Source organism: Haliaeetus albicilla, chromosome 7 (genome assembly GCF_947461875.1).
Source record: "Haliaeetus albicilla chromosome 7, bHalAlb1.1, whole genome shotgun sequence".
Lineage (NCBI taxonomy): Eukaryota > Metazoa > Chordata > Aves > Accipitriformes > Accipitridae > Haliaeetus > Haliaeetus albicilla.
In genome coordinates, this window is record NC_091489.1 from 18,007,677 (window position 1) to 18,028,509 (window position 20,833).

At 44.7% G+C, this 20,833-nt stretch overlaps 1 protein-coding gene across 9 annotated transcripts in view; it reads left to right on the top strand.

Moving 5' to 3' along the window:
* The first annotated feature begins 1,123 nt into the window (after window positions 1-1,123).
* Window positions 1,124-20,833, top strand: part of TMEM181 (transmembrane protein 181) — a 36,195-nt gene continuing 16,485 nt past the window's right edge. For 2 of the 9 annotated variants that reach the window (XM_069787121.1, XM_069787125.1), the window contains exons 1-4: window positions 9,421-9,539; window positions 14,376-14,479; window positions 19,196-19,251; window positions 20,300-20,390. In XM_069787121.1, coding sequence (XP_069643222.1) covers window positions 9,532-9,539; window positions 14,376-14,479; window positions 19,196-19,251; window positions 20,300-20,390 — 259 coding nt within the window. In that variant the 5' untranslated portion in view covers window positions 9,421-9,531. The other 7 variants (XM_069787122.1, XM_069787119.1, XM_069787127.1 and 4 more) reach the window with 7 other exon arrangements.

The following is a 20,833-nucleotide window of genomic DNA, read 5'->3' on the forward strand; positions in this document are numbered from 1 at the left end:
ATTGTCCCTCTCCCACTGCACCACAGGGAATAAATAACCTTTTGTCACCAGATGTTGGTGAGACATCAAAGTGGGCTTTTAGGTAAAAATGCATGTTCTAGTCTTAGTATGCGTTAAAATACAGACTAAGGGCAAGGCTGGGAAATAACCGAGCCCAACTTCCTGAACGTGAGTGCAGAAGATATTTACATGGGAGGGGCAGTATAGCAGGCTTCTATCTTTATACTTTTTAGAAACAGTTATGACACATCAATAGTAACACATTTTTGTATTTAATACGGATACCATCATTGCCATTAATTCATGGGAATTATTAAGGTTTGAACTGATAGAATAATTTAAAACAGAGTTTAAACATGAATTTGTTTACGGAGAAAAGTTTAATACAAATGAAGCTAACGTGGCGCTCTGCAAATTGACTGGAGCTCAGCAGAAGCCACTCTGAAAATCTGAACGGCTTCATCCTCGATGTTGGACCGTTGACAGCATTATCACCATGAAAAGTGGATTTAGCACAGGACTTCTTTCACGCATATGTTAGGCCTTCTTCGGTGGCGCAAACTGGCCTCCTTTAGGTTGGGTAAAAGAGTAAAAAGCAGGACGTTAATTTTGAATCGAGCTGGTGCGCTTTTAAGAACAAAGCAGTTTTATTTAAAAACTACCAACCAAACAAAAACCCGGGATGTTTTCAGCAGAGGTAACGCGAGGTCTTTGCTTACTTCCCCGGGGAGCCGCGGGCCGGAGGGGAGAGGGCGGGCGGGACACTGGGCCGGGGGAGACCCGGCTGCCCGGCGTCAGCTGCCGGGGCGGGGGGCGCTGAGAGGCTTTGGGCACTGCAGCCGGAGCCCCCGGCGCTCCCGCCCGCTCCCGCGGCCCGGACCCGCCCGGCACCCCGTCCCGCAGGAGCGAGCGCCGGCGGGGCGGGGGCGGGGGCGGCGGCCTCCCCGCTGGTCCCCGGGGCCGCGGCGGCGGGCACCGGCCGCCCCTCTCCGTGGTGCTGAAGCGGCTCCCGCCGCCCCCGCGGGCGCGGGCCGTGCGCCCGGGGCCCGCCCCTGCCGCCGCCGCCGCCGCCGCCGCCGCCGCCGCCGCCGCCGCCGCCGCCGCCGCCGCGGCTCCTGCGCCGCCCCCGCCCCGCGGCCGCGCAGCGCCGGGCGGGCTCTGGCGGGGAGCCATGGCGGAGCGCGGGGCCTGAGGCGGCGCGGGGCGGCATGGAGGCGGATTTCGCCGCCTTCGGGAGCCCGCTGTGCGGCCAGGTCAAGCGCTTCTGCAGGCGGGTGCGGGAGACCTACCGGGAGATCAAGGAGGACCTCACCCCCTACAAGGATGACCGTTACTACCGGTACTGGCGCGGGCGCGGCTCTTCCCCCGGCCCGGGGCCCTGCCGGCCCACCGGGGCCGCGCCCGGCGTCCTCCGGGGCGGCCCCCGCGGCGCTCGCCCGCCGGGGCTCCGGAGGGGAGGGGGCCGGCCTCGCGGGGCCGGGGGCCGGGGGCGGGGGGGGGGCGGGGAGCCGCACAAGGAGATCTGGGGCCGGGCTGCACGCCACGACCCCCGGCCGCGCACCCGGGCGCAGCCGCCCCAGCGTCGGGGCCGTCCCCAGGCGGGCGGGCCCCGCAGCCCCGGGCCTGCAGCAGCGGGGGGCGGCGGACGGGGCTGTCCGCTCTGCCCGGGGGGACGTGGTCCAACACCTGTGCTCCTGCCCTCGCGTATCAATGTCCTGACGCGGGCGACGGAAGCAATCGCCGTTTGCATTCCTCTACGCTACGCCTCTGCCGCTGCCGTAGCAAGCAGAGGCAAGCTGAACGTGAAGCGATCCCGAAATAGCTACCAAACTGGCTAGGGATTCGGAGCGGTTGGCAAAGGCTGAGATCAAAAGGGACAGAGGCACTGAGTCGGCTACACCCACGTTCCTTCTGCGCCCGGCCCCGTCTTCTGTTTCCATGAATGACCAGTGGTGGCTGGAGAGTAGTAACGTTTTGAGATCGCACAAGGCTAGGAAGGGCTCCAAAGGTGTTGGAGGGCTGGGGTATACACTGAAAGGATTTTGGGGTCAGAGGAAGGGTCTGAAAAAATAGAACGAAAGTCAGAAGAAGCAAGTGCCGGGAACTACGCAGAGAATGAATGCTATTCAGCCACACAAATACAGTTTGGGGAACAAACAGGTCTATAATATTTATGGTAAAGAAGGGCATGGGAATTATAATGCTTTATAAAATAACCTCTTTCAACAACAACATTGTCTTTTACATGTGAAAAAGGTAAAGTAATTTGGGGTGTACAGCAGAAGTATGGTTCGTAAGATGTGAGAATTACACCATCTACTTTTTGTCACCACTCCAGACCTTAGCTGGAGCTGTTCTGGGCACCACACTTCAAGGGCCTACCAGTGGAAGAGAGCATAAAGACAGAGATATGGATAATCAAAGGCCTAGAACACATAACTGTGAGGAAAATTTGGGGTTGCTCCCCCAAAAGAAGAAACAGCCAAGTTGGAGGAATAGGAATTTCTGTAAAGAAAAACTTCATGTTCACCGAGGACAAAAGATTACAGACTAATACTCATTGAAGGAATAAAAGTTCATACTGGACATTAAGAAAAAACTTCTGAACAGGGAGGATGGTAAAACACTATAGAAAGAATTATCCAGGGAGACTGTAGCGTCTCCATCATTGCAGGTCTTTAAAAACTTTTGACAATTGCATGCCAAGAAAGACATACATCTGGCAGATGCTCTCTTGAGACAGAAGGAAAGATTAGGTACCTTGTGAAGTCTCTTCCAGCTCTATTCTACTATGAGTTTGAGCATAAATACTTCTGTCTGTGCGCAGTGCCCCAGTTCTTCTGCTGAGATCATTTGACTTCAGTACGCTGTGTCTGTTTTTTCCCAGTGAAGAGGCAGGAGGTCCATTAGTTTGAATTTGTCTCATTGTTCACGACAGCGAAGACTACAGAGAGTCACAGAGTTTGGAAACACTGCCTGGCAGCTTGGCAGAGTTTAACATAACCACGGTCCTTCCTGTCAAAACAGTGGCTCCTTATACCTGAGCATGGTATGAGAAGCCATAGGAGGTGATAAGGAGTGATGGAAATGCACCTGTGTGCATCTGGCAGTGCAATAATGAATGTTGGCAAGAAAAAGGGGAGACATAAGCTTTGAATTAACAAATAAGAGGTCCCAGGAGATGCATATGTTCAGCTTTGTCTCCAGAAGAAACTGAGCTCTCCAAAGTAAATTGTTATTAACTCACTTTTATGACTTAAAGTGTGTATGGAGGGACTTTCTGTATGGAAAAGGGAAGATGCTACTCCACCGAATCAAATGAGCTTGTAAAGTTAGTGCCAGATTGCCTTTTCTTCAATGAGAGTATCCCCAAGAGGTATCAGCTGCAGGTCGTCTAGAATGAAATGGAGTAATATTGGGCTCTTGGCAAGGAAATAACATTTCGTGACTTAGAAGTCATGCTAGTACTTCTCTGCATTCCCAAGCACTTAACCAAAGTGACCTGGCGTAAAATAAGTTTACTGTTACTGCATACCTGCTGTTCTGATGAGTGCTTCCCTTCAGCGTTATGGATAGATGTAGCAATGGCACCTGCTTTTTAGATTCCTGGTAGGGAGGAAGGTTTCTTGATGCTACCGTGCATTCTTCTTACAGCCAACTCTCAGTTATGGGAAGCAGAGTTAGACATTTCATCCTCTTCTCTCTCTCCATTTTATTCAGTACGTTTGGTCAGGTTATAAATGAGCACGCTCAGGGATGTACTGGAGATATTTACTGCTCTGATGGCAGAAGGAATTTTGGAAATTTGACCAAGGAAGTGCTGTGTGGCTTTACTTCAAGCCAAGGAGGTTCACTAAGCTAATCAGGTTACTAAAAGCAAATAATATACTAGACTAACAAAATGAAGAGATGGTAAAACCATATAAAAGCACGTTTTTTTCCCCTCTCATATACTGTATTCACAAATGTGAGGCTATCAACCACTGCCAGACTTAACTCTCCCCTCCTGCTGGTTGAACAAACCCATTGGGCCATCAGCTGGTGGTTTCCATTGCCTCTTCAGAAATGGAGCGGTTTAGTTCATTAAGTGGTAGGGAAGGAGATGGCGGGGGTGGGGGCATGAGTTTACAAGTAATCAAGATTTTCTAGAAAAAAAAAAAAAATTGGCTGCTGCAGCCTCACTCCTGATTTCTGTAAGGACATCCTTCTCTGAGTGCCAACAGGAAAACTCAAAACTGGAAAGCTTTGGAGCAGAGCTGACACAGAAATGGAAAAACACCGAGCAGGCCCCTTTGTGACTGGCAGGGAAATAGCTTTTCTTGACTCAGGAGTGCTCGCTGTACGCTGTGCTGGTATGTGCTCATTCTCAGTGACAGGGGATTCAGTGTGAGGGGATGACCTAGCTCAGAGACGGCTGATGAAGCTGTAATCCCAAGTAATTGTGCTCTCGCTGCACAGATGGCTGAGTCATTTCTGATTCAGCTCTGAGGCTGTCCCAGTTTAGTGACATCTTTCGGTGATGGTTTCCTTTAAAGCACTGTGCTCTTGAACATGTGGTGCAGCAGCTGCCTGTGAGCAGCCTGTTCTTTGGGCAAGGGTGACAGCTAAGGGTGGCAGGCTCCTCAGCCATCTCAAGCTACACCATCCTCACTCTGCAGAGCCCCAGGACACTCATCCACACTACAGAGATGAAGGGGTGTCCATGTTAGTGAGTTTGTTCTGCCCAACAGCCCAGAATAATCTCTACATTGTGCTTCCTGATGTATTTCCCCACGAGCAAGTGCTAGTTTACCCAGCCATCTGAGATGGAGAGAGCAGGGTTAACCATGGCTCAGCATACTGATTAATGCCATCTGTCCTAGGCTAATAGTTCCCTTAGGAAGACATGGGACTTTGTAGTATGCTTGTAAATGAGACTGTAACTCCAATACAAGGTTGGTCTGGACTTAGTACACCTAAGATTAGTCTGTGGTACACCAGAGGATGCTTGGTGCAGTAGATAAGCTTGGAGAAGGTAGAAGAAGGGAGAAGTGTTACGCTCTCCCATCAGTCCTGGGGACTGCCACAAAGTGGATCAGGTTTATTATGGCAACTTCAGGATTGGTCTAATTTATACCCCTGAAAAATTGCTCCAAACAAGCCACTTGAATGAACAGTTTGTTGTGTGGTGTCTCTTCCTCCCACTCCAATATGTTCCTTCCTCCCCTAGCGTGTCTCGTGGACGGGATGGCAGGGCAGGGAGAGCTGACAGAGGGCTGACAGCTGATGGCTCCCTGCACTGCACTAGGCAATTTAAAGCAAACTATTGGTACAGAAAGAGCTTAGAACCTTGTTACTAAAACATCTACATTTTTATCTCTTGGACATGTTGCCAGTGAGATATACAAAGCTCACCAGAAGACACCAGGCCTCCCAATCAGCTGGCAATTATTTCAGTGGGAGTTTCATAACTCTATCCCCTAGCTAACATCGAAGAGTTCAGCATGCTGAAAAAATTTTGATAGGAAGGCAAGCAATTAAAGTGCCTACCCGACAGAGAGGACAGAGCAGGAGGGTGCCCAGATTGTGGGCTGACATCAGAATTGCATAACTATAAGTAACAACTTGGTATTTTTTAAAAATCAATTTCTTGGTTAATGAACATACCCCACTGGCCAATCAGCTTATACAAGGAAGCACAGTGTTGATGCTGAATTTAGTAATAATACCCAGAGATTAAGATAAATGACCTACAGTTGGCCCTGCTTTAAATAAGGGATAAATTTTAAACTCCTATCATACAATAATATGACATTTTGTACATCAAAAAGAAAAGACTATATATAGGACATCATGAAACATATTATTTAACTTGCAGCTTTAACTAATGTTTGATGTTGCTTATACAGGTAACAGAAGAGGTAATTATAGGTAATACCAATATTCTTGATTCCTCAGCATCTCCTATGAGTGTTTCCAGTTCATTAAAACATAGCTAATCTCCGAAACGTGTGGGAGAAGTTCATTCACAGTGGTTCTGCTCCTTTGGCAAAAAGACCAGAGAATAGCACATCATTTGACTCAGCAATAAATAGAAGCTCTTTGTTTTTCCTTAGAGAAACTAATGCCTGCATGCTTCAGAGAAGAAACTTGAAGTTTGCCAGAGAGGGCTGTTGTGATAATGATACACTTCTTCCCACCTTCTTAAAAATCCTTCCTAATTGCTCAAAGTGCAAGTCTGTGAGAAGCCAACGGATCAGCAAGACCTTGCTGGAGGACTGCAGTCAAATTGACTGAAGGTTCATGCTGCTTCCAGCCTAGACCCAGGCAGGATCTTCAGTGGTCCCGGCAACTGGAAGAACCCGAATGACCCCAGTGTGAAGTACACAGCTAGGGCTACAAGGCCTGAAACAGCAGGAGGAGGAGGAGAGTTAAGGCTGTAGCTTCATGATTGCTTTAAGCTGCCATAAGCTGGCTCTGTGGCTGGAAGAAGCCATCCTAGCTTTCCTTTCCCTGCTCACACATTTCTGCTCTCTTCCTCATCTGACCACAAATATTCCTATAACTGCACAGTGACCAAGCAACTGATCCAGCAGAACACCTTTTTTTTTTTTTCTGAGTGACTTTTAACTCAGATAATTTCCATTATTTGATTCATCACTCTACTGCACAAACATTTGTGCTGGCAAAAATCAAAGAGCTACAGAGAGGCGGGATTTCACCTTTTGTCACTAAAGCTGTTAGGTATGAGCCATGAAGGTATAAACTGGTCATGAAAGTATAGCGTTAGTGTTAAGGTGGTTAGTGTAAGTAGAATCCCGGCTGAGCTAGCATTCAGCCTGCTTATTCATAGATCAGCCTGCCTCTTCTTGCAAGCCTCGTTCACCATACAACATCCAGTTTCTGCAATAGATGTGGCAGACAGTAGCTTCTTGCACTATTTCACCCCAGAGCGGGTCAGACGAGGCACTGAGTGAGGGACCTTCTTGCAAGGAGCAAAGTAGGGTGAGACTCTGACTGACTCCGTGTCTGTGGAGGGAAAGGGGTTTCGCAGTGCCTTCCCTCCAAGTGTTTAGTTTGTAAACTCAATGCCATTATTTTCACAAAACTTACAGGGTGCAACGTATGTGTTTGCAATGTATTCACAACCCTTTGAAAGTTGGTAGATGGCAGAGAGAACTGTGGTCCCATGGCCAATTGAAGTGAGCTGGATTTCAAGCTCTGCTACACCTGCTGTTCTCCACGTGACTTTTGGCAAGGCTCAGTCTCTCTGTGCTTCAGTTTCCTACCTGTTCAATGAGAAGAATGTATTTTTGTTTTGAGGAGAATAAATTAATACACGTTAGTGAGAAACCTGAGTGCCAGAAGGATTGGAGCAGTCACCCAAACAGCTCAGATGTGCGCACATAAATGGCAGGATTCGTAACTCTGTAACTGTGCTTCTCAGAACACTGGAAATGGTCACAGATGCTATAAGCACCATTCCATCCTTTTCTGGCCAGGGAGAACTTGTTGGAGAAGCCTGAAGTGTGCTGAAAGCTACACAACACATGCCATAGTCACCCGTGACCTAGTGACTTCAAACTGTGGCTCAGTAGTGCTATCTTGTTCTGAGCAGATACAGTTTGTTAGGTTGTCCTGATTACTCAAAGCTTTATTTTCTGCCCTAAAGAAGCGATTCTCATTGATTTAAAATTTATAAATGCCTTTCCTTCATCACTTGGTATTATGTATTGCCCAAGACACCCTTTTTATGAGATTACTAAATAATCATCAGTGCTGTAAACCACAGATCTAACTGATGGGATAAATACCAGTATTGATGACTGAATTAATTCCCAGCATGTTTCTTTTGGGTTTAGCGGTGTTACACAAGAGGCATACTGGGTCCCACAGGTCACCAGTAATGACATGAATTACCTGTAGGGCAAGTGAATGAGATGAATAATATTATTACTGTTAAGTACCTTTAAGAAGTAATTGCAATAAAACCATCTTACCATCTAAGTAAGCTTTTAATGGAAGTATTTGATTGTTGAAGAGATAATTTAAAAATTATTTTTAAATTATATGTTGACTGGATCTACCTAAACATTTCTGGGGTCATCCCGAGATGGCTTTACTTTATGTATATGCCAAACACCAAAGCCAGGAAGTTACTCTCAATTTTATCCTGGACTAGACACCAGTCTATCCTAGACTATCCCCACATGTTTACCACAGTAACTGCAGTGCTGGCTTTCTATAAGCAAACATTAGAGCTATCGATCAAAAACGAATACAGAATGTAACTCGGCAAAATCCCTAAAACCGCCTAGTTTTCATCATTGCTACCAAATGGACTGGTTGACAGCCATCTTTGTTGCCCAGTCTCGGGACATTTAGTAGGAAAGCAGAACAAACCCCAACTTTATCTCAACCTTTGTGCAAGAATAAAACACTTAGGTGCGATGTGGAGATTTTTATTAAGTAGTGTGTTTAAAGTAGTAGCTTACTCCTAGGATTTAATTTCCGGCGCTTGTGAGCTGACTGAATTCTCTGCGAACACAATATGTTAACCACATCTCTTGACCACCACAAAGCTGCATGCAGGTGACTGCAGCGATGGCGTTTTCATTCCACTGAAAAAGCCACCGCCGTTCGATCAGGCTGGGGAAAAAATCGTTTGCAAACCAGGAGGCCGTCTCTAACGGGCACTAAACAAGGGACTTCTCCATGGCGAACATGCACGTCAGTCCTCACGCCTGAAATGGATAGGTTTAAAGCGGATTCAGACCCGCCTCTCTGTCCTATGTGTCTTCTGTATATAAGGTCGACTTTTCCTCTGATGAATGTGGCTGCTACTAGTGCCATACTAGCTGAAAAGGGGCCCTGGAAATGTGGAAAACACCGCTGTCACCCCAACGGCAGGACCCCCCCCCCACCCCGCGCTGGGCAGGGCGGGTCAAGCCGTACCCTGGCGCTCAAGGCCTGCTCACCACAGCCGAGGTGGGGGTTCAAAGCGCCGAAGCTCAGCGCCCGAACGGGACGGCCCTCCCCAGCAGGCTCTCTCGCCCTCCCGCGGCCCCGGGCGGCCGTCGGGGGCGGCCCGGGCGGGTTGGCGGCCCGTGACCGCGCCCGTTGCCCGCCCCGGCGGCTCCCGCTGTGGAAAAGCGGCGCTTGCGGCTTGCGGCGCGGGAGACGGCGGCCCGCCCCTCGGGCGGCAGGCCGGGCCTCGACGGCCGCGACTTTGCTCAAAGCCAGGGCCGCCAGCCGCTGCCCGCGCCCCCGGCACGGCCGCTGCGCCCGGGAGCGGCGCGCAGAGCGCAGGCCCGTGTCCCCTCCGGCTCGCCGTAGCGCCGCCGCCCCCCGCCAGCAGGGTCGCCCTTCGGCCCCGCGGCTGAGGAGCGGCGGGGGCCGCCGTGACGTCGCCCGAGTCGCGTGGCGGCCGGGTGACGCACGCGGAAGCCGCCGCGAGGCACCGCTCGCGATTGTGCCACGGCAGCGGTGGCAGATCCCGGGCGGGGGCGGGGGGGGGGGAGGAGGTTCCTCCACCGCGCATGCGGCGCCGGGATGGAGCCGTGAGTGGTGGGCGGGGGAGGAGCGGGGTGGTCGCCGCTCGCTGGCTCGCGCCGGCGGCGAGCGAGCGAGCGGGGCGCGAGGCCGCGGCGGGGACCCTCGCGCGTGCCGGGCGGGGCGCGGGGAGGGCGGCGGCGGCGGCGGCGGCTCTGCCCTCGGGCTCGGGCGCCGGCGGCGGGAACGGCCGTTCAACGGCCGGCGGGGAGCCTGGCGGCGGGGAGCGGTCCGCTCGGTCTTGGGGGGCACGCACCGACCCGAGGCTGCCGGCACCGGGACCGGGACCGGCACCGGCACCGGGACCGGGACCGGGACCGGGGAGAAGAAATGCCTTCCTCTGGCCGGGTGCGGTGATTGAAGCTTTTCCCCTGTAGAGACCTGAACCCTGTCATTCAGTTTATACACGTTAATTAATCTCATTAAGGAAATAAGATCACCGAGGGGTAAATTACTGTTCCTGAGGCTACGGCTCGCCGGTCAGAAACCTGAGAGTGACCACCCACTCCTTTAGAGGAACGCTGCCGGTTTTGCTCCTCTGTGGTGAATGAACCCCCCTGTGTTCCGTAGCCCATACTCTCAGATGGTGCCTGTTAAGGAAAAAGAAAAACTTGTTTTCCCGGATCTGTCTTCGCATCGGCAGAGCCATAGTCGTGACTAATTATTCAGGCTTCAATGAATACAACGAACAAAGCCAAACCCACCCCACACGGGTGATCTGTTTAGCATAGTCATGGCTAGCTGTCAGTCGTCATATAACAGTACTACGTAGTTCTGTTAATATTAGTTGTATGCATCTTTTTATGTAGTCATGTGCTGCCTCATTAGCTATTAACCATTGTGGCATACGTCTGCAAGAAGTTGTTCAAGGTCTTCTGAGGGACACCAATGCAAGCAATGTCTTTAAACTGTGAGAAAGTGTTGTGTGTACAGATAGACCCAGTACTATGAATGTAGGTAGCGTGTATAATAATTTAGATCAAAGTGGTTTTGATGGTTTTGTTTGAGAGTGAGCCTAAAATAGAAAAGAGCAGTTGGAGGCAGAGACATTGAGGCCAGTATGTCAGAAAAACTGCTATGCATAAAAGCGAGTTATTTCTGATTTTAATATCAACTCTGTGCTACCTGCTGCTTAATCCCAATTTTGTCACAGCCTTCCCATCTGTGAAATGAGATTCTTAAGTGAAAATTATGGTGTAAAAGGCTCTTTTTTTTTTCCATGATGGTCTTTAGCAAAGACTGTGTTGTGCAGGCATGAGAAGTGATTTGAAGATGAGGAATAGCCTGAGAAACATTGTGCTTAACCATTTGAGCCAAAACTTTACTCAAAGAGCAAGAGTTAACCTACCTTTAGATCTCACATACAAATGGCTACTGAAAGATTGCAGTTGTTATGGGTGCGTGTTTCCATAGTTCACTCTATCACAGATTGCATTAGTGAAGTTTAGTTTTTACTGACTACTATTTGAGATGTCTAAGTATACTATTTCTCTGTTTGTATCTCAGTGCTTTCTGCTCCTTTGCAATTAGTTTCAGACATATCCAATTTAATTATAAAATCTGTCTGAGTTGGGATGAAACTCAGTACAGGTGGTAAAAGCTGCCTGAAAAATCTGCAGACGCTTGGATGGCTAGTCTTGAGCTTTGGACTGCCTTGGCTAGGCTGATTAAAGCATCTTCCATTGGTAAAGCAAAGCATAGTTCTTTATTCATTTGAACAGGTGCTTCCAGAGTGACTGTCCTTTTTTGCTTTCCCATAAATGCCTTTCAGACATTTTATTCTTTATTAGGCCTTTCAGATGTAAGAAGGAAGCTCTTAGTGGGGGATCATCAACTTGCACCAACTTGTATATTCCTGAATTTTATATAATCTCTTTCCAAAAGGCAGATGTTGAACAACAAACATACAGGAAGATCATTTTATCTGCTTTGTATGTGAGCTGGTGATAGGCTGAAATGAGACTCTTAAAGCATACAAGGAAATTCTGTTATTGCAGCGAGGGGCAATGAAGAATACATCATCCAGCTGGAATGCTATAAATTGCTGTTTGCTGTCATGATAAATGTAGTTAAGATTTGGCCAACTTCTTACATTTGCTCTTACAAAAAGTGTCCACTTTGCCTTACTGACCTGTAAAGTAGCACATACAGTCAGTGGCTTAAATGAGACTTCAGGAGTACCAGTATAAAAGAAGAAGGGAAAACACAGAGTGTGCCCCTACTCTCTCTGGTCTCCTCTCTTTAAGTGCCAGCGTGACTGTGCTTAGGTAGGTGTACACCTACCCATTTTGACTACTGGGTGTTGCACCACCTGGAGAGGAGTTGGAATAAAGAATGAGCCAATGTCTGGAACATGTTTCTTCAAAAGCTTGCAAGCGCATCTGTGCTCTGGCATATGAGTGAACCAGGGTGATTAACTGCCAATAGCTGTAACCCTGTCAGTGTTGGCTGGGTGGTGAACCCTGGTGACTTTCCTGTAAGGATTGTGGAGATGAAGCTGCTGTTCGTGTTCACGTTATGCATTTTGAAAGTCTGCAAAAACCTGGAAATTAGGAGGCTTATCAAAAGAAGGAAGGATATGCATAGCAAGTCAGAAGTATCGTGCATCAGACTGCAGCTGTCAAGTGGATGCCCAGATGTAAGCTGTTAAGAACAGCATGAACATATGTCATACTTTCCTGCATGTATATGATACTCTTCCAGTTGTCAGCTATTCTTGACCCATGAACTTTCCCATCCAGACCTAGTTTCTGTGTACTGAGTGATCCTCAGTGTGTGCTTGGTATCCACTTGAACCCTTATAGTTAATTTAGGCATATCAACAATTTATGTACGATTTTTATATAATCAAGGATTTTCTTCTTAAGATTAGTATTTTGGTATCTCAAGATAATATCCCATACTTAGGCAGACAAGGAATACCAGGTCATCTGTGGAACTGAAGGAGCCCTTGGAACAGACAGGAAAATGTACCTTAGTTAGTTGTTTTAGTACTGGTACAGATGTAACAGCTTTAAAGTGGTTTAAGTGCATGAAGGCTGAGGTGTTAAGACATTGATTTAAGGAAAATACTGTCATTATATCCCTGCAAAAGTTGTGCACACAAGTTCTGGTTTGAAATGCCTCTATTAATTGGCATTTTTCAAAGTCAACTTAAAATCATATTTGTCTGTGAGACGATCTCTGTGACAGAGGTCTGATCTGTTCCTGTTTATGTTTGTGATAATTTCATGTACAATTTACCTTTTTTGGCTGTACAATCTGCTTGCTATTCTGACTTCTTTGACTGGTGTGGGGTTTTTGCTCCACATAATGGTGTGTTTGCAGGTGCTGTGTCCGGAGTCCTGGACAGCCAGTTTGGGCAAACTTGTAACATTTACAGTTACTTGCTTGCAGTTCTCACTACTTCTGTGGGGTTTTCCTCCCTTCCTCACCTCCTTTGTGAGTTAAATTAAGATTTGGATGTTTCAAACTCTACAGTAAAGGAATAATGTAATTATTTTTGTAGTGTCTCATTTGGAGAGAATGCAGTGATTCTTAAAGAAAATAGAGGTTATTCTTAAATCCTTTTACTGGTGTAAAGTTAATTGTTTGCCTTGCTTTTAAGGGCTGCCAGGCATGCAGGCAGGGGGATACCTGGTCCCAGAATTCAGGCTGGGCTTATGGAAAGGATTCCACCGCTTTTTGGGCATTTCTTCATTAGTGTAGCGAACCAGTAAGAGCACCATTCAGCTGGTGAAAAGAAGTTTCATTCCAAGCTGAAAGGGAGCACTGTCATTAAAGTCTTATGCTTTCATTTCTTTCTGTGATGGTGCTCATGCAACTTCATCGGAAAATAACACCACCACACCAACCCCCTCCCAATTCTACAGCTTTCCCATATAAACTGTACACCTTTCTATGATCATACCTACTGGAACAGCAGTAGAAAATGAGCTATATGGTGGCTCAGTTCTGGCATAACTCAAAACAACATGTTGGCTGTATTTTGAGACATGGTGGATTGGTCCTTTTGTTGAACTATGCATTTACCGGAAAGGAAGATAGAGGAGGGGTACATTATGTAGGATTAATTCTTTGATCATATTTCCCTTAAGCTAACTGAACTGGAAGTTACGTGTTCCAAGAGAATACAATTTGTCCTTTCAATACTTTTTCCCCCTCTATTTTGTCTTTAACCTAATGATAACCACCAAACAGTTGTGGAAGAGATGTCATTGCTTTTATGTGTATTTGTATTTAAGTGTCTAATAATAAACTTAAGTTCAGGTTTCTTTTTCCTAAGCTTTGGTGGAGCTCAGACAAGAATGCAGAGCCTGAGCATGCACATCTAACAGATCTGGAGTTCTGCCTTACTCCTTGTTAGGGGTGATCCTGCAGGGATGAAGTGTATATATAGGGTGTAGAAAACTCATCAAGATCCTGTGCAGGTAACTGAGTTGTTAGTGATGTCAGTCCCTTTGGGTTAAGCTGTCATTGCAGCAAACATGCTATCTTGGATGTTTAAATTATTAATGTATGAACAAAAAAAATGTAACTTTTTCTCCCTCTAAAAAATGCTTTCTCTTGCTCAAGTCTTAGGATAATAGAAAACCCTAGCATAGAAAGAATGAGCAAAATTCAGACATTTTGGGGCACAGATGTGCGTGCACATACACATGTCTAATAATTCCTAGTAGTTATCCTTGCTCTATAAAGCAGCATTAATTTTTTTTCTTAGTGTTACATGTTACCTCAGCATTTGGTTTAATTTTCTTTGTGGAGGAATGAATGGGGCCTATTCCCCCCTCTCTATAGAAATAATGACTGACAGCTAAATCTGTGCTTTCTCTTGCTTCCTGTAGGCTGGCACCGATGCGATTATATACACTGTCCAAACGGCATTTTGTTCTGGTCTTTGTAGTATTCTTTGTTTGTTTTGGTCTGACAGTCTTCATAGGAATAGCAGGTAAGGATGTTGTCTTTTTAAAAGATTACAATTCTTGTATGCTTTGTCTAAAACTGTTGGTATTTACAGATTTATTTAAATGCTAATGAGCTTACTGCCCCTGAGATGTCTGAGGAAGCATTACTTTTGACAGGGAGGGGGAAGTGTTTCTTCCATCTCATTTTTTCATAGGAGTACTACCTATGCAGATTTGATATTTGCAACTGCTTTGCAGGGGAGAGTCAGTAAAGTAAAACAAAACTATCTTCGCTGTAACATAATTTTTCAGCAGACTGCTACATTAATTTTCTTCTTTGTATTTCAATCTGTAAAATGGTGGTGCTAATACTTGGTTTCCTTCCTTGATAACTGTTTGTAAAGCCTTCTAAATGCTTGGGTGATAAATGCCACAGAAATATAAAATATTTTAGTAATGTAAAAATATGAACTTCCATTGTCGAACATATGTAAGCTTAGGTCTCTGGTTTCAAAGACCTTTGTGCGAGTCATGATGTGGGAGGCTGGGAGGCTAAGCACTTAGTGCCTGGATACTTATCCTGGAGATCAGAGAGATTTGTGGAAATCTGGTCAACAAAGATGCAGAGTGTCATTAGGCAGATGGAAAGCGTGGGAGCCCTCTGTATTTCATGCCAGAGAGCTTTTCCAGGTCTAAACTGTACTTGATAAAGAAGTCATCATGCTGTCACTGCAGTGCTAATAAGCTAATACTCTGCTGTCAGGGTAGCTTTGTCAACACAGAAGTTAAGTGACAGACAAGGAGGGGGGAAGGGAGGGACTTGTACTCATTAAGCAACCTGCCCCCCATGTAAGAATTATTTAAAGACGTTATCACCTCCCCCCACTTTACTGCTTTCTCTTGTGCCACTCTTGACACCTCTTGACCTGTCTGTAGGGTTGTCTCTACCTCTGCTCTATCCTTCACTTCTTTAAAATGAGATGGACTGCCCAGGCCTGGAACTCCTCTGCTCCTGCCTGCCTTGGAAAGAAGTGGGGATTAATGGGAGGCAGCTGTTTGGGCTTTTTGTGTCCATCTGTGCCTTGTAGGCAGTACATTCTTCATAATAGCATTAAATAATAAAATTTGTCTGTGAAATAAAACCTCCTTTCCTGCTGTTTGATTTATTGCAGCAGCCTAAGGTCCAAACAGACTTTCAGTCCTTAAAGGTTAACCGCCAGTATTCCTGTGACTTGCCTAAGGATGCTGAAGGGCATTATTTGGCCACTAAAATACTGTATAAATACATTTGCAAAAATGCATTTTATATTAATGATAAAGGAAGAAACCATGGAATTACTCAATTGTGTGTCATTTGGCTTAAAAAGCGAACCATATTTGTAGTTGTGTGTTTTTACTGCCCAGTTGCAAGAAATGCAAGAAAGTTGCTTTACATAAGACCAAAAAGCAGTACTCCTGGAAGAGAAAACTGAGCATTTCATTCTTAATCGGTAGCAGAACCTGAAAGAGAGCTGTGTTGGTGTGTCACATTGCGTCTGCGTGCAGAGTGATCTGATGATGTGGTTGCCTTTGGTCTGGGGGACTTGTCTGCTGTAAGCAACACTTGGTCATCTGTACCCTGCTGGGGTCCCAGGACTTGGCTGAGATCCCCTTCAGGAACTGGCACGGCTGTGGGACTCTTGTCCTCGTAAGATTGGTTTGCTGGATAGTTTTGTTGACCGAGTGTGAACACAGTTCATTATTATAACTTCATTATTTTTAAAAGAATGCTGTTTACCTTGGGAGGAGACCCACTGAACATTTACTGTGATGTTTTTCCGGTGGCTTTTGTTGACACCTCCTTGCTTCCTGTGAATAGAGGGAGGGGCACTAACAATAGAGTGCTCCCTCATTAATGGGTGCAGTCTGAGCAAAACTCACCAAACCCACTAAGTAAATGAAAAAGTGGGAGATACATCCATATTTTCTGTGCTACTTGAATATGCCATTGCCCATACTCAACAGCTCTATCTGCAGTTTGGGAAGCCTAGCAGAAGTCTTGCTTCTCATCTGAGAAAACAAGATAGTTTAATCTGAGGTGGCTGTTGCTCTTCAGTTTTTGTAACACAAGACAGACACAGACTTATTTTGCTTTTTTTCCCAAGTTACACTTACTTTCTTTCCCTTTTCCCAATGGGTCTGTGTTACCTTTGGGGTGAAACAAGTGTAAGGAAAATTCAAGGTGCAGAGCTCATTTTCTGTACCTGCACAGTTTTCCTGTTCACCACCTCAGGGTGGTTCTTTGCTTTCAGATGTGATTCTGTGAACTGAACAAGAGTAAAAGAAAAACAATAACAAAAGTAATTTAATCACCATTTTTTAATAATATGACCACAGCATTGTTTTGGTCAGTTGCTTTAAAAAGCTTTAATATATTGCTTGCTAGAGGAGTAGCAGTTATAGCAGTAGAACCTCATTATTTTTGTGGTTGCTGCTCTTGAAAACTGGGACTATGGTCTTTCTGCCCCAATATTGGTTCATATCTTCTGGTAAAAAGAACCTTTTTAAAAGGCTCATTTTATTGTTTTTTTTTTTAAGACTTAGTTACTGAAATATGATGACTTATCAACTGTGAGCACTTACTGAAATTGAATTATGCTTTTCAAAACAAAAATGCCTTCCAAAACTCTGCCCTATTTATACGTACTTCAGAACCGGAAAGTTCAATGGTGCAGAACAGACTTTATAGTGGATGGGTCTTAGTGAAGTTGAACTGTAATTCTAATATGAAACTTTTGAGTGTGATGGGTGAAATTCTTCATGTTTCCATTTAAAGCCTGTGAGATGGTTAATATTATAATTAGAGTGGTTATGGAAGCCCAAGTAGTGCTGCATGTTTAGCTGTCGTGACAGCTAACCTAAAGTACTTCTTGCACAGAATGATCCCATGTTGCTCATTTATAAAGTTCCTTCTTTTCCATTGTTTCTCTGTAGTAACTTTGAAGTCCACGGTCTTTGTGAAAAACTGCTTTTCTTGCATATTTTTTTAATGCTGTTTGTGGCTGAAACAGCATGTTTTGAGGATTAATAAATTACATTAAATTGCCAGGCCGAATACATAAGGGAGAGAGCATTTGGACAGAGAAATCTTACCGTGACTGGGAAGCCTCTAGAGTGACCCAAATATACACAAATACACATCCTGCCTATGTCCCTACCTGCTATACATCTCCTCTGTGTTTGTTAACACCCCGGAATATAGATACAGACCTTTCCCTACTCTTCCCTTTCATTTTTTTGGTTTAGTCCTTTTGCTTATGTACATATGCACGCATGAGTACATACTTTTGAGTATGTACATACATGCATACATTCCTCTTCTTCCCAGTACCATGTGTTCTTGCATACCTAAGAAGGCTAAGGGGAAACTGTACCACTGTCTACAACAACCTTATCAGAGGATACACAGAAGATGGGGCTAGACTCTTCTCAGAGGTGCATGATGATAGGGTGAGAGGCAACAGACACAAGCTGGAACACAAGAAATTCCAGTTAGATATTAGGAAATTTTTCTTACCATAAGGGTGATTAAATACTGGAACAGGTTGCCCAGGGAGGTTGTTGGAGTCTCTGTCCTTAGAGATGTTCAAGACTTGACATGGCCCTGAGCAACCTGATCTAATTAAACAAGAACGTGGACTAGATGGCCCCTGGAGGTCTCTTCTGACATAAATTATGATTTTATTGCTTTCCATTTACTGCATACAGAATTAGAGGTAGGGTGTGAGTAGATGGATGCAGTTGATAGTACATGTTAAGTGTGTTTGTCTGTATCCAGAATGATTGGAGGAATGGTTGCATAAAAAGTCTGGTAGCGAGCTGAACATCTCCCACTACAATTGGACATGAAACTCCATTGATTAAATGGATTGTCTGTTATAGGAGAAATTGTTTATAGAACTTTTATACAATTATGTTTATTTATGTGATCACGTACACAATATATTATAGCCCCAGATTTCTGTAGAGAAGGAGGGGCCCAATCTGAGTGGACTGAGAAGTGTTCCTAAACAAACATGTGGGTATCTTGGCCTGAACAAACTGATACGATGATAATCCAGCACTAGCCAGAAAGTACTGTTATTGTGATTGAACAAGCAAGTACACTACACGTACATAAAAAGGCATTAGCATCATGCACTCAAATACGATGGGATGTGTTTGCCCTGGTACCCAAGCCTTGAGTGCAATGCATTATGGATGCTATGTGAATCAGGTGATGGTAACAGTTTGGCTATAGAAACTTTATAGTGCAATTAGATATCCTGGTTTTTCAGGTGGTTTTTGCAGCCCTTGTTGAGCTTCAGGTTGCTGTAACAGTGCCACTGGTGCTTAGCTAGCTTTTTCTGTAGCTGAGTACTTTCATGACTGCAGTGTACAGCTTAGCGTGGGGAAAATAGTGTGGTTTGCTGTAGTTAGAGTACACATGCTGGGTTTCTGACATGGAGTTCTTGATTTATAATTTACTTCCTATTTAATCATGCCTAGAAATACTATGGCAGAGAGGCTTAAAGGAACATTCAGGCCAAGTTTATTAATGATATTGAAATGTCTAAGTGATTTACTCTTCAGCTTAAACACTGAAAAGTGGGATAATATTTACCTGCTTTGCAGGGAGGTATTTTGTACAGTCTTTTGAAATCCTATATTTACATCATTACTTATCAGTAATACGCATACTTCAATATTGTTTTCTTTATTCCTTCTTATATATTGTGTAGGTCCTAATGTAATTGAAACTTCTGTGGCAAGAACTGACTTAAATAACACCCTAAAGGTAAGAGTTAATAAGTATTGTTGGATTACATGAATGGCTTTATTTGATGTCAGTAATATTAAACATACCTCTCCTTCCCCCCCACTTATTTTAAGTATTTAAATTTTTCCTGGAAAACTTCTTGGTCACATGGTGCTTTCCCGTTTCAAATTGAATGTGCAGTATTGTAGTACCACTGTGTTATTTCATGAGTGGCCCAGCAGCAATTTCTAGTCTCTTACTTTTGTCCAAGACATGGGATCTGGCTTCCTAACATGAACCTTCACCTTCATTTTCTTGAAAGCTTTCATATTTTGATTCTCAGTTCTTGCATTTTTATTTCTGTCTAGCTCTTCACTGTCAAACTAATATCTAAAGTAATTTTTGTCAAAGTGCTAAAAAGGTTTTGTTGTTCTGTTTTGATTTTTTTTAAAGTAAGTTTTCATTAAATACACTGGAACATTTCTTTTTTTGGTCTATTAGTCACCTATATATGTTTGGATTGGTACTGTATTATGGGTGGATTTTTTCTTTTTTAAAAGCATATTTTTATATCAAATAGAAGTCTTCCCTGCATGTAGGTTTTATCTGTTAATGGTATCTACCATGCTTTTGAAATGAATGTGGGATTTTTAGAAAACCTAGTGGAAAATAGTTGTTTTCGTAATCATAGTTGAGCAGGTTTAAAACTATGTAGCAGATGAGGGGTCACAAATCTGACTTTTGATGTAAAGTGCTAGAAATGACTTTTTAATTTCAGGCTAGGTCTTCAGGATTTTGTTTTTCATATCTGAACTTTTTTCTTTTATTGCTGCTGCTTTTATGTACTTTAAGTAGTCGTACCTGTCCTTACTTCAGTGCTGTGCAAAATATGTGTGCTGTTTAAGCTACTTCTCCAGAAGACTTATATTTGAGCTGCTTATCATACTGTCCACAGAGTAGCACATATTAAATCTATTCCAAAAAATACTGTCACAAACATAATTAACATGCCTTTCATCATTGTAACTACAGATATATCATGTAACAGAATAATGGCTAGTGCTAACCTTGTGGGGTTTTTCTACAGCTGAAGCCATTTAATTTAAGTTCGCCACCACTGTCTACTTACAATCAGCAGCTGTGGCTGACCTGCGTAGTTGAGTTGGATCAGCATGATGGTGAGACTCTTACCTAATTCTCAGAAAACTGCTATCTGTATATTGTATCTTTAAGTTCATCTGTCACATACATGATCCTGTTGCTTTCTGGCTATGGTTGGTGGGTTTTCCCTCTGACACATTTTCTCCCCCTACACCCCCTGCCCCTAGTAAAGACACGGACAGCATTGATCTTGAGAACTGGAAGCAACAGGTATATGGGATAAGTTGTTTGGTATTCCTGTGAAAGCAGTAGTATCTAGAGAATCTGTGTCTCTCTTCCTTCATTCTGGGGGGAATTAGAGGTGTAGATTGTAATGATATTAATTTTTCAATAAGACTTCCCTGTAAATATGTAAGAAATACTGTATTAGTAGTTGTTAATCTGTCAAGGTTCAATACAGGGCATTTGTGACTTACTGCCTAAGTTTATAAATAAAAAGTTTTGTGGTTTTTTTATTAAT